At 42.2% G+C, this 17,685-nt stretch overlaps 1 protein-coding gene across 3 annotated transcripts in view; it reads left to right on the top strand.

Annotated features, from left to right (window-relative positions):
* Window positions 1-9,423, top strand: part of HMGA2 (high mobility group AT-hook 2) — a 173,915-nt gene extending 164,492 nt beyond the window's left edge. For 2 of the 3 annotated variants that reach the window (XM_043548320.1, XM_043548324.1), the window contains one exon: window positions 6,357-9,408. In XM_043548320.1, the coding sequence (XP_043404255.1) occupies window positions 6,357-6,413 (57 nt within the window). In that variant the 3' untranslated portion in view covers window positions 6,414-9,408. Of the gene's footprint in view, window positions 1-6,356 lie in introns of all 3 variants that reach the window. The other variant, XM_037887188.2, reaches the window with a different exon arrangement.
* Window positions 9,424-17,685: the final 8,262 nt, after the last annotated feature.

Below are 17,685 nucleotides of genomic sequence, written 5' to 3'. Positions count from 1 at the left end.
TATAACAGCAAAGGTTTGCACATGTAGGAGAAGCAACCCTAGCAGGGTAGCAAACGGGTTTCAGAAGATCCTGACCACCTCTCCTTTTCTATGGCTAGACAGGAGAGGGCTGGGAGGTTACTTTTTCTATGGTAACATAAAGCCATGGCATAGGAAAGGTTGAGAATCACTGACAACATTCTGATAAACTTAACCACTTCTGCCAGCTTCAACACCGGGAAGTGTCACCCAATCCTAGTATATAGTACACGTGCCCTCCTTTCAAATGTCTGTTTAAAGTGCTCTTCTTCCATGGAACCCATAACCACTAATCCACTCTGTAAAAGTGCTATCTCCACAAAAAAGATTATTTATTACTTTACTTCTTCTGGATCTCCCAGTTCAGGGCAACTTTACCTGTATTCCCCTCTGTGGTCTGTCGAGGGCACCCACTCTAGTCTCCTGGCTCCTCAGCCCTCACTTCTCTTGGGCAGAGACATGTATCTCTCTGCCTCCTGACCAGGGTTTTTCCAGGCAGCACAGTTCCCTGCCTACACTGTAATATCCCCAACACACCAGACTGCGTAAAGAGGCCTCTGTCTGTGCTTTGCTTTCTCTTCAAAAGCTATGAACAGCTGTAATTGCCACCAGTCACAAGTTACCACTTAGCTCTTTCTAAGCAAGCACATTTATTCTTAAGGTGAATGTATTACATAATAAACAATAAAAGTTTCTATATGTAGGCTAAAAGCTTACCAGAATATTGTGGAACTTTTCCCAGAAAGGATGGTGGCCCCACTTGGACAGAAGGTCCTGTCTGTTTGCTGGATCAGAAAGAAGGCCCTGAGTCAGTTTAAACTCAGGCTATTTATCCAGAAGTCCTTTCTTTGTCTGTTGGTCTCTGGAGAATCCAGTTTGAACCGGTATATGCAAATCTCTCCAGACAATGGTACTGCTCTGCAGGAGTTACAGCCTGAGGGAGTTAGCCCCCACTGTCCTTAGTTCCTGGAGGAGCTATGGTACCCTTCCCCCTGGAGTTACATACAATCCCTGGCCCACAATGATACACACGCTTAAGACAGTAAGATCTCCCAAAGATATTGCAGGAAATTGCCATATCTGTCACATCTAATTTTTGTTCTCTCTCTGTTTAGGTGGTAAGCACTCTAAATCAGCAAGCATATCATCTTTTGTACAATACCAAACAGCAGTAAATAATAACTACTGTCTAGGTTACTTACAAATATCTTTCTTCTACTGTCACTTCTAAACTAAGTGTTCTGGTCTTAGAGTTTGCATAGAAAGAATTCAGCCAGGCTTCACACAAGACAGTTGTCAGTCTGCAAGTCAATATTGCACTCTCCTTAGCAGAGTAAAAACTTTTCCAGTTCTGCTTTTCTTCTTGAAAAGCTCTTCTTCCAAACCAAAATGATCCACAGCATTGCCAACCTCAAACATTAAAAAATCATGAATCAAGTCCCAAAATTATGAGATTGTCTTAACATTATGAGATTTGAAGAAAGAAAGAAAGGAAGAAAGAAAGAAAAAAAGAAAGAAAGAAAGAAAGAAAGAAAGAAAGAAAGAAAGAAAGAAAGATGTCCTTTTTACTTGATTTCTGGGATTTCAGCTTTAGGGTGCCCTTGGGTCACATTTTCAAACCTTTTACCACAATCATGAGGGCTAGAATCTTTCTTAAAAAAAATAGCTAAGATTCTCATGCAATCTCTTGCTGGAACTTTAAGAAAACCATTAAATATCGCAAGACTTGTGATAACATTAAAAGAGGTGGCAACACTGGCACTAAAACATACCCTTTGGCAATGAAGTCGTCTCTTCAGCTCTCCATCGCTGGCTGTGAAACACTTACTTCCACAAACACCTTCTCCAGAGACTGCTGCCAGTAACCCCCACTCCTCCTTTCTGATAGGGTGGTCAGAAGTCCACCTGCTCTCAAAAAGAAGCAGTTAAAGTTGCAGTATTCTCCCAACTAGCCAATCATAAAATGATGCAAGTGGTCACATAGCTGTACTCCTGGGGGAATTCTGCACCACTGCGCAATGCAGACCCAGCATCGTGCTGTTTCTACCTCTGGATCCCTGGGTTCTGAGGGATAGGAAAGTGGGTGTCTGGGCTCAGGGGCAGCTATGGCTGGGCTCTGGGAGGGGAGGGGGTGTGGATATCTGGGCTGGGGGGGGCCCCGTGGCTGGGCTCAGAGGGGAGAGGGGTGCAGATATCTGGGCAAGGCTGAGCCTCACAGCTGGGCTCTGTGGTAGGAAGGGTTTTGTGTGTCTTGGCTGGGGAGGCACCGTTGGGCTCTGGTGGGGGAAGGGGTGTGGTATTTGGGCTCTGGGCGCTCCGTGGCTGGGCTCTGAGTTGTAGGGGGTGGGTGTCTGTGCTAGGGAGGGCCCTGCAGCTGGGCTCTGGTGGGGAGGGGATGTGGATATCTCGGCTGGGGGGGAGCTACAGTTGGGCTCTGTGGGGAGGAGTTGTGGGTGTCTGGCCCCCCTGGCTGGGCTCTAGAGGGGAGGGGGCAGCAAACAGGAACTGGGTTGTCATAGGGGTTTCTTTAACTCTCTCCTCCTGTGGAATTTGTGTGTGTGTCTGTATTGTTACAGACATACTTGCTGACAGGTATTTTGAAATAAATTACCAAAATAATTGAAAATGGCGTGATTATGTAGTGTTATTTTGACAAATAAAATGTGCAGAATTTTGCAGAACTTTAAAATATCGTGCGCAGAATTTTTAATTTTTTGGCACAGAATTCCCCCAGGAGTAGTAGCTTAACTGTTGGGTATATGAAATGGATTTCTAGAAAGTTCAGGCAACTCACTTCTGCCCTCTACATAGCCTTAAAAATCATTGGCGGTTTCCAGGCTGCTCCTCATACCATTACTAATTAAATGCCAAAGCTAATACAACTTCAAAGTCAGTAGAAAGCAGCATTTAAAAAAACACACCTATGTGTGTTATGTTAAGTAAAGAAAACAGAATCCAAGGTCACCATTTTCAGCTGAATAGTCACTGACGGCTTTGAGCAAAGCAGTTGCTCGTCATGATCTTGATGAGCCTCTGAATTTGCAAAGCGTCAAAGCAATATGTTTTAAAACAGCTTCTCCCACTTCTAGTATTGCCAGCACAAAGGTGGCTTCAGATACTGATTTTCCTCTAGCCTGAACTGTTACAACTGCCCCCTATGTCATTCTGCCAGATGGGGAGGATGAGTGGGGAAAACACATCATGTATTTATGAATTTTATGAAGGGTTTAAAAGGTTGGTTCAGTACTGGAATATTCTGAACCTTGTTGAGGGGGGGAGTAAAATTCACCTCCACACTTGCGGTTCTGTGACAACTTTCATTGCAGTCATCTAAACACCTCCCCTGTCATGACTGTAAAGGAGTCGTTGCGAGGAAGAAAATTGTGTATCTGCATGCTCGCTTAGTGCCTTTCTGGAATTTAAATACTAATTGAAAAGACAAGGTCAGAGGGCAGCTGACACTTGACTTTGCTCTCTTTCGTCTGGCCATGGCTTTGATCATGCTACATCTTTCTTTGTGCCTGGTACTCCAGAGAGTAACCCAAGGTCATGGCCTGTTTGCTAGTCAAGAGGTATAAACCTACTGGCTTAAATATTTGAGGCCCATGGTTTAGCAGGGAGGGGGGCTTTTGCTTCATGCTTTCCACATTTCCCACATAACCCAAAGCAGACTAAACAAAACCAGTGTGAAATCTCAGGGCTTGATGCTGCTATGGTTATATTTTTTAAGCTGTCATCCATTCATTTGTACTTGTGTTTATGCCCTGGATTTACAGCTTTTTTCAGCCTTTTTTTTTTTTCTTTTTTTTTTCTTTTTCTTTTTTTTTTTTTGGATGTTTGAAACCTTTTGAAAAGGGATTGCAGTAAGCAGTGGCCTATGATTAAAGCCCAGTGTTTTTTTTCTCGATGCTGCTCTTGTGCAGCACTGTCACACATGGTAGCATTTAGGAGCCCTTCACAGCTGAGGTGTTTCAAACACTAATGAATGGAAGTTTGGTCATATAATGCAGACGAGCTCTAAGGCATGCTTTACTGAATGGTGTACTGTAGTGGCCTGGGAAAGGAAGAGAGTTATAAATTGTGTCAGTTAGCCACCCAGACAAAATGAAGCCATGTGGAAAATCAAATCTATTAAAGTATGAAGACTGTTATAAGCTGTTTTAAGCTGGTCATTCTTAAAAGGTCTCACTTTGCTGTAGGGGTAAATGTTTACCTATTCTTCCTAGATCTTTTTCACATGCTGTTTTAGGAGATGATGTGCAGCATTTGATAAAAATCAACTTCACACTAACAGCCCTTTTACCAGAAATGTTTATTGTCTGCAGTTTACCAACCATGTCTGGAAAGGTATTGCACATTTATTAAATAAGCAGTGTGAAGAGGATTGTACGGCAGAGCTGGGCCTGCTGAAGAAAAACGTCAAGGCCAGAGGGATGGGGAGAGGAGAGCAGCTGTTGTTAAGAGAGGGGCCTGCAAGGATATATGTCAAATTTACTTTTTGTGGCTAACCCACCTTTCAGACACTGCATCTCACCACAGAGTTGTTTTTACATGTATTTTAGTGTTCAGACTCAGTGGTTCAACAGAACTTGGTTAAGCTTCTAAACAACAGTTGAGAAACATCCACCAAAACAAATTCTCTTCTTAATCTTTGAAAGAAGTCAGGCTAAAGGAAAGAAATTCCACCTAGTGCTTCAGGGTTGAAGTTGCTGCCTTAAGCCGAGATATTTTCCTATTTTCCTTCATTTTGTTGTCTGAGGACATCAGAACTAAAAGAGCATTCTGGTATTAATGAAGATGCTGCTCTCCTCTTCGCTAGTTTAAACACATGAGTAAGGTTGCATCTAGTTAATGTACCTCTGGCATGAGAAATGTCGAGATCAAAGTCACCCCAATGTCAAACCCAAAACAAGAAGATAATTACTGTTATACTCAAAGCCTCCTCCAATTCCTAGCTATTTATTTAGTCTCACCTCTGTTAAGTCAACATAAAAGCAGCATAGGTCCTAAAGTATTAAAAGTGAGCAGACTGAAAGACAACTGAAAATGAATTGATGTGGTCAGCCAGGACAGTACCTTTTCCAAAAGGGTTGAGGTCCCCAAGTTCTTGGTTTCTTTCTGAACTCCATCTGGTGGTAAGAAGTCAGATCCACAGTCTGGACAGGCATAGCTGGACATTGGAGGAGAATATTTCCTTCCAATTTACAAAATTACTAAAGATAGTTAAGTCCCAAGCAGACTGTGAAGAGCTACAAAAGGATCTCTCAAAACTGGGTGACTGGGCAACAAAATGACAGATGAAATTTAATGTTGATAAATGCAAAGTAATGCACATTGGAAAGCATAATCCCAACTATACATATAAAATGAAGGGGTCTAAATTAGCTGTTACCACTCAAGAAAGAGATCTTGGACTCACTGTGAATAGTTTTCTGAAAACATCCACTCAATGTGCAGCGGCAGTCAAAAAAGCAAACAGAATGCTGGGAATAATTAAGAAAGGGATAGATAATAGGACAGAAAATATCATGTTGCCTCTATATAAATCCATGGTACACCCACATCTTGAATACTGTGTGCAGATGTGGTTGCCCCATCTCAAAAAAGATATATTGGAATTGGAAAAGGTTCAGAAAAGGGCAACAAAAATGATGAGGGGTATGGAACGGCTTCCATATGGGGAAAGATTAATAAGACTGGGACTTTTCAGCTTGGAAAAGAGATGGCTAAGGGGAGATATGATTGAGGTCTATAAAATCATGACCGGTGTAGAGAAAGTAGATAAGGAACTGTTGTTTACTATTTCTCATAACACAAGAACTAGGGGTCACCAAATGAAATTAATAGGCAGCAGGTTTAAAACAAACAAAAGGAAGTATTTCTTCACACATCACACAGTCAACCTGTGGAACTCCTTGCTAGAGGATGTTGTGAAAGCTAAAACCATAACAGGGTTCAAAAAAGAACTAGATAAATTCATGGAGGATAGGTCCATCAATGGCTATTAGCCAGGATGGGCAGGAATGGTGTGCCAGAAGCTGGGAATGAGCAACATGGGATGGATCACTTGATGATTACCTTTTCTGTTCATTCCCTCTGGGGCACCTGGCACTGGCCACTGTCGCAAGACAGGATACTGGGCTAGATGGACCTTTGGTCTGACCCAGTAGGGCCTGTCTTCTGTTCTAATTTACATGGGTATGGAGGTATCATGGAGGAGGACTCTTGAAATAATGTAAAAGTTATAAAGAGTGTTCATTCACTCAGTGGCAACCATGTCTGCCTTTGTAACTGAAAGGCATAGATACAATGGTAATTATTTATTTTGTGTATTCCAGGAAGAGACTGAAGAAACTGAAGAGACGTCCTCACAAGAATCTGCAGAGGAAGACTAAGAGACCACACCATTCGATTTCTACCTCATCAGCAGTTGGGTCTTTTGAAGGGAGAAGACGCTGCCTTGACCACTTATTTTCTATGCCATGGTCTTTCCACTTATGCCTTGGGGACGGGGGGGAAATCACATAACCTTAAAAAAGACTATATTAATCACCTTCTTTGTAATCCCTTCACAGTCCCATGTTTAGTGAAAAACTGCTGTAACACAAAGGGGACACAGATTACCGATGCAACTTTTAATTACTGTTTTCTTTTTTCTTAACCTACTAATAGTTTGTTTGAGCTGCTAAGTAAGGGTGACTGGGTCAGGAAAGCTTTGAATCAGATTTAAGTCATTCACTGCACTGCATATAAACAAGAGACTTGTAACATAATTATAACGGGCATTTAAATAGGAAAGGCTTGGTGTGTAACACCATTGGCCTTACAACACCTCCAAGAACCCACTCCCTAGCTTAGTAAACTCCCTGTTTAGGACACCAAAGATAAGGGATAGATACTACTCTTTTTTTTGTAACCTTCTTGTAGATTTGTACTTGATTTTTTTTTTAAACTTACTGTTATTTCAGGAAGAATTGGGAGCTGATTTTTCACTTAATTCAGCCGATAATCAAAAGAAAGGAAAAATAGGTACTTTCATTTTGCAAAAGGGAAGAAAGACAAAGATACGTTGTATACTTTACAGATACAAACATATCAGCAGAAGTAGTAATAAACAAAACTCACAGCACTCATCTTCAGGAAACTAGAAATTCAGGTAGACTCAGCTTCCTGCAGAGCCAGACACGTTTTACAGAACTAGAGGTGACTAACACCAAAACACTCTCAAGCCATATAAAGACATAGATTTATCAATTACAGTGGTTTTGGAGGAAAAAATCATGAAAAGGTACCCCAGAACGAATCAGGAACTTACCTGAACCAAGAAAAAAATGGTTTGTGTGACCTCACCTAATTTCACCCCTCATGTATCAATATTTCAAAGGGAATGAATCTCTTCTCATTACTCACCAGTTTTGATGTAAGAATCAACACCATGTACCTCAAGTGAGCTTGTGTATTACTTTAAGCAATATACATTGACATAGGATGGTTCACTGGGCAGTTTTACTCCAGTGACATTTCTCCATCTTTTTCACTCAAAGCAGCACTTTTAGCAACAGATGCAATATTACCCCACTATTCAATACTACCTCTGATTTTTACAATTAACTCAACAGCCTGATAAATACATGCTGCTATACACATACAATGCAGGAAATTATTTTTGGGTAAATAATCATGAATATCTGTATTTTCTCCTTATTTTTTCTTCAACACTTAATGACGCAATATTTTCAATGTGTTTCAGCATGACTATGTATTTTTCTTTTTTTAATGTACTTATTCCTATTCTCTGCTAGATTTCTGTGTAATGTACTGTTAACTTGAATATATTTTTGTACTGAATTACTCATAGGTTTGTAAGGATAATTTTCAATGACACTACATGACATAGAAAAAAATTAGTTGTAATGTTTAAATATTACTGTCCAAGTTTGTACCTCAAATGAATTGTTTAAAGAAATGGACTAATCGATTGACAAAGACCTACCTCCAGACTTTAAATGGAATGAACTTGTTACTTTCAGCAATAGTTTGAGATGTTTGAAACAGTTAGGACTGCAACTAATCCCTAATTCAAAACTATTTTTTGTAAAAGAACTTTGCTGGAAATGAACACATTTTAAATTACTTTCATATTAAAAACAAAAAACAAAAAAAAACCTTCAAAGAAACTTGAAGCTTTGTAGGTGGGAAGCAACAAGCTCAGCTTTTGCATAATGCAATCACAAATATGTGTGTTTTTTTAAAAAAAAAATTAGTAGATTGTAAGAAAGTACTTGACAAGTATTTTCATGTATTTTACACAAATGTGATTTTTGTAATATGTTTCAAACCTGATTTATTTTAAATGCTTCTTATGTAGAGTTTTTTTATTCCTTTCTCTCTCTCGCTCTCTCTCTCTCCTAGTCAGTACATCTGCTTTGTGACATTGTAATATTAACTGGGCCGGGGGTAGTTTCTCAGGAAGGCTTCTATCGGTATGGCTTTAGTACTGAGTCAAATGCACCTAAAGATAACTACTTACTGGATTCTTCAAAGACGTGATATCAAGAAACAAGGATCTCCTCAAAAGACTGCAGAGGGCTCATTCTCGGGGATTGCTGAGAAAGAGCTAATCAGAGTAGTAAAACTAGACATGTTAATGTTAACTAAACAAGGGATAATCGTATCCATTCTGCAGCTCATTAAAGACTGCAGCCATTGCCCATTGAAGTCAATGGAAGGACTCCAGTTGACTTCAAAGGACGCTGGATCAGGTCCTAACAATTTCATGTTCAGCAAATGCATTTTGTTTTTTTTAAAAACACAGTGTTCAACAGATGAAACAGAAGTAGTTGATGCATGTGGATCTAGCTCCGAGGGACTTACAGATCTGATGAAGTTCATCTTATATTGTCTATATATTGTAGTACAATCAAAATACATTACTACCTCTTAGGGCCTACTATACCTCATTTTTCAGACTGAAAACTGCTTGTGGCCATTGAAACAGTGAGAACATCATAAAATTTTTTATATATATAGTTTATTTTTATGGGAGATAAATTTTATAGGACTGTTCTTTGCTGTCATTGGTCACTAGTAAATAAAACTGGACATTAAACTTTTCTACCATTTCTGCAAGATAGGTATGTTTGCAGGAAACAAGTTTCAAGATGTTTAACTGCAGTTTACTGTTTTCCTGTTCCTTTTTTGCTTTGTTCTTCATGTAGAGTTGCTGCCTATGATTGTACTTTGAATCGCTTGCTTGTTGAAAATGGTCCTTTAATGGATTATCACAGTCTGTTCGGCACAATAAACATAATAGCCTCTGTGATCCCCAAGTTGTTTGATTCTTAGACTTTTGTCACAGCTCCATGAAATGGGTAATAAAGTTTGGTCACACTGGGCCAAATTTGTAAAAGTTTGTATGCAAGTCATTTTTGTGTGAGAACCATGAATAATGTACAGATATCTTTGTGCTTGAGTTAAAGGGGAGTTGTTTTTAAAGACACAGGGTTAGTTTGGAAGATTGTGGTATATGCCCACACATGGTATATGCCCCATATGTTTGCAACTGTGCCTCACTCTCTTACTGTGATTGTTCTAATCTTATTAGTCCATATATGTAGTTATGCATATTCTCTGTATTAGTTTATTTCCAAGCTACTTTTTTCAACATACCTAATCTATAGCCATTATTTTTTTTAGTGTTTTGTGGCATGTACTTTTTGAACTTGGTTATTTTGTAAGGCAAATAACCTAGAACATAATCCCAACACAAGTACTGAGAAGTAATATACGTAACTTCAGTTCTGAAGCAGAGATCTGAGCAATTTCATTCATTGCATTTTCTGTCCTGTTTTGCTCCAATCTTGTTCCTTGCTCAACAGTGTTACAGGACCATTCCATTTCACATTTCAGTCTTCCTGGTGGTCTTCTACCCTCTGATTGCCATCACTCAACTCTTCCTGTTATTTTATCGGATCTTATGCTCCAGCTGTAACCCACCCACCTAGTGGATCGGCCAGCTCACTGAACTTCTGTAACTGTGCTAAACTCCCCATATCTTCTTATTAGTCATTCCTCTAGATAACCTCACTCCCACTTGTCTTCTTGAGATATCTTCCAATAAATCTATCCATGATGCACTTCCCAATGGGACTGCTCATGTTTAAAACATGCACAAGTGTTTGCAGGATCAAGTCCCACGTTTTTGCTCTGTCCAGCACAACTGTAACAAAGGTTATGATAAGCTTTCACCTCTGTCACTAAACTCACATCAGTTCATTTTCTCACATCAGTTTTGGGGAGTTTTCTAAAGCTGTTGCTGCAGGAACTTGCCTAGTATTCCTTTTACAGTGGTTTCACTGCCCATGTATGCAACAGTGCGTAATGCATGGTTTCTTACACCTCCCTCTGAACATGTGGTGCTGGCCGCTGTTGGAGACAGGATACCGGACTAGATGGACCATGGATCTGATCCAGTGTGGCAATTCCTGTGATCTGATGCCCGGAAGACAGGATGCAGCCTTGTCATACCCCATTCTTTACCCGACACCATAGTGAAGTATCATTTCCATCCTTCACACCTTTGCATTCTTTCACATCGTTTTTCTGTTAATTTCCCCCATCTCACTAGGGACACAGCTGCTCAGAATCTCCCATAGTCTTCCTTTCTCCATTTATTTTTAAAACCCAAGAAATATTAGTCTGGGTGCCATATTTTTCTTTGAATTGGAAACTATTGTGACCTATAGCATTATCACTCTCATTATCAAAACACACTTGTGTGTGTGTGTAAGAGAGAGAGCGAGAGAGAGAGGAAATACTTTGGCTGCCATACTTTAAAAACAAATTTATTTTTGTACATTTGCACTCCACTCTCCTTTTCACGTACTGGCATGATTCACACTTTTCTTCATTCCAGAGTGGCTTTCCCATTCTGCTATGTTCCCTACAGAAGCTACTTCACCTGAGTCCTTGATTTCCCCATGTATAGTAATCGCTACAGTTGATTTATTGTGTCTTCCCTATGGACTGCCTGGTCCAGTCATATGTTGTACTAAACCATTACCCTTATGTTGCATTTGTTCTCCCTCTGTTTTCCATCATTACTACAGAGCTTTTCTGCCAATTAGCTTGCCAGTACCTTTCTTGCTAATTCACTGCAATGCAGTGAACAAGGTTTCAGAATCATTCCTTCCATCACCTCTTTTCCATTCTAATTACCTTTTCCCCACAACTGGGGATCTCTTTCCTACCTCCCTTTAGTATTTCCTTTGGTTCACCTGCTACAGACACTCATTCCTTCAATCTTTGTTTGCAGATGCTCCAATATTCAAAGTGAACAGTCTTGCGGTTAGTACAATCTGAAAATACATGAAGTAAATAATTATTAGCAATTAAGATACTAGACCAGTGGTATCTCTGATAAGGAAATGTGTTGACCATTTGTGCTCCAAATAATAGGACTGCATCAGCACTAACAGTAAAGAGTTGCCTCCATAATCTAGTCTAGTTATAGATATAGCAGACAATCTTACTGTTCTCATCTACTCAATAGCAAAAGGGGAAATTACAAGATTAAACAATTAGAGGTATAGACCTAAATCTTCAAAAATGGGCCTGATAATAGTGCAGGCATAATTAATGACAGCAAAAAAGTCAGAGCTGTCATATAAAGTAATAGACTTACAGTCAGCAACAGTGAGGCAGCTCCTGGAGAGGATGAGAGCAGTGATCCTCATGTACACTATATTAATGCTCACCAGTGAGTGAAAATAGTGTAAGTGAGGTATGAGTGGATCCCAAAACTGAGTAGAAACCCTAATTTTCACTAGAAGAGTACTCTGAAAGCAGAAGTCACAGCATTAAAAATATTACTTCCAAGTTGTGTGTGAGTGTCAGTAACAGGCTATTGGGTAGGACCACCAAAGACTATGATTTTAATCTGAGGGGTTTTTTTTTAATTCAGAAAATCCATTAAATGTATATAGTCCCGCGAGGCATTTTATTCTTAGTTCACAGAGTAGACAGAAAAATAAGCACAGTTTTATTACACTGGAGCACATTCACCCATAAAAACATAGTTTTAGGACTATCACATAATAAAACAAATTCTAAAACTTAAATCAACATTTGAAAACAATCTGCAACTCCGTGGGAGGGGCTGCTATGGGCTTGCCTGGACTGCAGAGGATCATCCTTAAAACTACCGTAAGTCTGTAAGATAAGGATTTTATGAGGCATGATTAACAGAATGTTCAAAAATGTATTTACAATGCATTGGACCGCAAAGGAGCTTGAAGCCAAGCAGTATCAGTCTCCTGTCCAAGACACGGTTAGGCCCATATTGTTGCCAAAGTTCACAACCTATACATCTCGGGATTGTTCGGGTCCATCCACATCACACAACAAACAGGCAAGAACCCCAATGAAATGCCAGGGTCATTGGGCACATTGAGGTGCTGCCTGTTTTCTCCAAGGCACCTCATTTTGGCTCTGCCTTCCGCAGGATGCACCACCGGAGTCTGTCTAGTTTGCTGCTCTCCTTCACCAACAGGGTGCGTCGCTGAGAGAACAGCATCCAGCTTTTTCAACAAGATAAGCAAATCGGACGAGGCAAATCAGAAAACCATCGAAAGATCAGCTTGTGCCAGTGCAGCGGTTTCACGGGCCTTAATGTTCCAAATGACCCTGAGCTCCATCTGAGCTCCTGCCTGTTTGTTCTGCTACATCCTCTGGGACTCTGGCTCACCAAGCCCACAACTGTGCCTTGGGACAGCCTCCCTCCATCAGTCAATCAGCCTCACTCTGTTTTCCTCCATCAGAGATCATCTCTTGGCAACCCAGCGTTATCACACCCAGTTACGCCATCAGTTGATGAGTTCCAGCTTCTCTCTCACTCTTCTACTGCCCTTATCAGCTGGTCTGTTTTCTCTGTTGGCCAGGGTACTCACAACCCCACCTCATTCCTCCTTCTCCTGCACCAAGCTTCTTTAAAATAAAATAAAAAACAGCTGCAATTAAGAGAAAAAGGTCTGGCATTTGCCAGCCCGCTCCCGCTCTGCCTATCAAAGTCAGGACAACACTGGCTCACTCTGGTCCCACAGACAATGTCATCTTAACTATTTATAATGAATCTGTAGAGACTTCACAACCGTGCTTTACAAACAGCCACCAGACAAGGCAAAGCTAAGGTTCCCTGCTCCAAAATTGCGCTTATCAATGACTCCAGTAAAACCAGCCTCCGTACTGCTGGCAATGCAAAAACCTCCGGCTCCCACTGATAAGCAGTACCTTAAATTGATCATCTGAATTCAGATGAGCCACTGAAGTGGGGCTATAATCGCTCTACTTCCCTGGCACATAGTAAGCGCAGGCAGGTCTTAGCTGGGCCCCTGGACAACAAAGGCCCATGGAATGGAACTGGGGCTTTTGGAAGCCATAGTGAAAATCCCATCCTCAAAAATAATCCCAGCTGAATGTAACATCAATGAGGTTTTTTATAACTATGAACCATCACTGTGTGTGTTAGGGGATTATATGTGGTAGAATAAGTTAATGTGGCTTTAGAATTTAGCTGTTGCTGCTGTGGAAGTTGTAGGTTGTTGCTGCGCAATTTGGTTCCATTGTGCCACGGCGACACAGGCCCCTGATTGCAGTGCCTTCCCATCCGTATGTGATGTCACCCACAGCTTTCCAGAGATCTCGCTACACGCTCTGCCTTTATTTTTCACATTTTCCTTAGGTTTCTGATGACTTCTCCATCACATCTCAGAATAGTCAGGTTTTGGTTACATCTATCAACATACTCTAGTCCAAGTGCAAAGAAATAGTGACGCAACAATGGCACCTCACTAATTCTGGGCAAAGAGCTAGTCAGCCCATGTTAAATTTCAGAAGCTTTTTTTATCCCAAACCCAATCACACTCATCTAATGGGAGGTTAAATCATTCAAAGGTGCTTTACTGCATCATCATTCAAAGGCTTCTCTAAAAGAACAAAAAGTAATTTTGCCACAGCTGGTGATTAAACTACTAAGGCTCAAATTGTGCCCTCAGATATAGATACGCAAGTCCCTTTGACTGAGAATTGGATGGTCTTATTTGAGTGCAGAATTTGGGTTATCTACATGGGAGAGGGGGAGGTTTAAACCGGATTCAGCTGAGGTAATCTAGTTTGAAAATACTTGCATACACACACCACAATTCATTATCACACACTAACTATCGTGAGCTCTGGAGCCTCTTCAGATGTGAACTGACTTTGCTGTGAATTGAGTTAGTGCAATGCATTGTTTGTGTCCACGCAATGTTACTACTGGACACTGCGTTAGCAGGCCTCCAGTGGCTATCCCACACTGCATGTGAGTGAGCTGCCCTGTCTGTTTACCTATGTGGCCTCCCCTGCTCTCATTTCAAGTTGACTGGGTGGCCCCTCTCCTGTTTAAAAGTTGGCACAGTGCCAGATTTTGCCCATTTGCTTCTGGATTTGAGCCTATCAGAATTGCTACGATATTATGCCAGAAGCTCAACAACATGTATCAAGCAGCAGCTTGGAGCTGTGCTGACCCTAGATCTCATCGCCATCTGGGGAGATGCCTCGGTGCAGGAAGCTCTTGGGGCCAGCCACCATAATAAAGATCATTTTGTGAATGTTGCCAAACAGCTGTCCATGAGCGGGGGTCACAACTGGGACAGTGCTGGATAAAAAGCACACAGCTCAGGAGGCCTTACATTAAAACCATGGATGACAGGAAAAAATCCATCAGGAAAAAGTCCTGTCCATTTTTTTGAAGAGCTGGACAGGATTTTGCACAGCTACTGAACCCGAGCCCCCTCAGCCCTTTTTGTCCATTCAGCCCCCTCCCCTTACACATTTCCAAAATGGCAGCTGCTCCAGCTGGGCAATCAGCCACTTTCTCATGATAAAGACTTGACTATCAACCATTTTTAGGCCTATGCCCTGGAGAGCACATGCCCATCTATCTATTTTCATTTTCCCTTCACTCATCTGGCCTTCCCAGAGAACCCCTGCCTTCTTCCTCTATACCCCGTTCACCAGCTTAAAGTGACAGCCAGCAGCATGGTGCAGCCACGGCCTGTATCTCACCCCCTCCTTCCATGGCAAATTCGAATAATGAAAACATGCCATTGGGGGAAATATGAGTTTATTGAGACACTGGTCCCAAGGCAATAAGTTTAGTTAGTGCTCTCAGTTTACATGAGGTAGACGTGGACATTCCGTGTCTGTAAAGTTACAAAGAGGACAGCCCCCTGTCCCTGCTGAGGTATAAAGGCCCCATTCCTATAAGCTTTACTGTAGCGATAGCAAAGCTCTTAGGGTACATCTCTACACTGCAATAAAAGACCCATGGCATGGCAGTGGCTGGCTCGGGTCAGTGGAGTCAGGGTCTTGGGGCTCAGACTGTAGGGCTAAAAATGGCTGTCCAGATATTTGGGCTCAGGCTGGAGCCTGGGCTCTGAGACCCTGATATGGGAGGTGGTCTCACAGCCTGGGCTCCGGCCTGAGCCTAGTCATCTACACTGCAATTTCTAGCCCTGAGCCTGGTGAGCCCAGGTTCTGACACTCAGTGCTGTGGGGGTTTTATTGAAGTGTAGACATGCCCTTAGTGGCTTTTCACAGGCTTACATACAGAACGACTGATGACAGTGACTGCTTCACACAATCAATGCAGAACCCTATCTGCTTTTCTTTGCACTTTCATCATGTCTGCAGGGGAAATAAAGCAAAATGTAAGACTGAAAGATTGCTTAGCTTTTGTCTGGAAATGATGAGGAATAGCTGCAGGGTCATTCCCCCCTGGTATAGCTCCCCACAGCATTTCTGGGGGGACCACCTTGGTGAATAGCTTTGCAACATATTTTGCTGATCTGCCCTTTGCCTTTTTCAGTAAGGCCATTCTCTGCCTCGTAGTCATTAGCCTCAGTACAATGTCATTGAGAGCCAGGACAGCCTAAAAGGGATGTAGAGAGGATTGCTATCCAGCTCACCCCCAGATTCATCCCACTAACGCCTGCCACACCTTAAGGGCACCTGCAAGGCACAGCAAAACTGCAAAGTCAGTCCAGGAACATACTTCCCAACCTCCCCCTCCCCCCATCGCTCCTCTCCACAAGAATGAAAACATAATTCCTCAACCACAGACACAGACACACATCGCCTCCAAGGCACGACAGCAAAGCCACCCGCATGTTCCGCACAGACCAAAAGCCAAGTGCACACACCACTTACCATCTCTGAGGTACCCCCGCCCCCGACTGGGGAGAATCTCAGGGAGGTAAAGTCAGAAATGCACATATCAAAAATACTATCACAGCATCTGTAGAATACAACCAAGAACCACCTTTGGGGGCGAGGTTTAAATCCTACCTGCACCAGCCTGATCCTCAAGGGCAGGGCCTTTATCGACAGCTGAGCAACTGGCAAATGTGAGGTGGGGAAAACGGAAAAGTCAGGCGGAAATGTTCACAGACTTCATTGCAGAGTGCCCTCCAACCCCCCTGAAAACAGTGGAGAGACAGAGGCAGTATCTGAGGACAGACAGGTGCTCTCCAGAGAAATCGTGGGAGTGGTGAAGGACAGTAGGGTGGGTGCCAGGGACAGCGTTGCCATGGCAAAAGCCAGTGTTGAAAAATAGGGAGCTAGAGAGGCAACTTCTGGAGGCCCTGTTGCAGCGCATGTTGCTGTTAGGGCAGCAGACAATGCAGTACGGCAAACCCGCCCCCAGCCATGTGATGTAGCACAAGGACAATACAGGCTACTGGGAACAAAAGCAACACCTCCCTGCCGTACCACAGCAACGTTCCCAGAGGCCATCCCCTTCACACACCCCAGATCAAGCACTGAGAACAGCTGCATCTCCTCTTTTGAGGCCTCTACCGCTCCTGGTACCTTCGAGCCTCGCCACTCAACACCAGAAGGCTCACGAACAAGAAGAGGCAGAGGCTAAGATGGCTACTTGTCAGTGACTTTAAGGTCCTCCCCTCTTTTTGCATTGTGCCTTACATGGCATTGTTGCAGTTTGGTTTCACTAAGGTTTCTTGCACAGTTGGTTAACACAGTGTTTCAAAAAAATTTAAAGCATTGTTTCATTATCATTTCACTTTAAGGTTTAGTTTTGCTTGGTCTATAATAGATTGTTTAATAATAAAATCCTTGACAGCATCATTCAGAAGGCGTCAACAATGCATCGTACCCAGAATGTACGTTCTATGTTTTCTGGTCTACGTTTTCTACATTCTGGGTACGTTTCTATCGTTCATAAGGTTCTACAAAAGTATCTAGGCAAAGACACAAGGTAAAATAAGGAGTGCCACCACAGTGCCCCTCCACCACCCAGAAACAATACTGAACTGTTCAGTCCAGCCCATCCCGCACTGGTTAACAGCTCGACGTACAGCTGCACCTGCCGGTACTGCTCCAGCTGTTTCCATTTTGTACTGGCTACCTTGCTGGTTGCTCAAACTGTTGAGCAAGTCTCTGCATCTCAGCCTCCCACCCAGCATTCAGGCTTTCTCCCTCACGCTCACAAATAGTGTGAAAAATACAACGTGCTGCCCTAATTTTAGGCATCTCTTTTCTGCTGCTTCCCACCCATTCCACAAAGAGCAAGACTTTCCTTTCAAATGGCCAAATGCACACTCCACCACCAGT

Source organism: Chelonia mydas, chromosome 1 (assembly GCF_015237465.2).
Source record: "Chelonia mydas isolate rCheMyd1 chromosome 1, rCheMyd1.pri.v2, whole genome shotgun sequence".
Classification (NCBI taxonomy): Eukaryota; Metazoa; Chordata; order Testudines; family Cheloniidae; genus Chelonia; species Chelonia mydas.
Note: the sequence above shows the minus strand (reverse complement) of the source record. Positions and strands in the feature narration are given on the sequence as shown.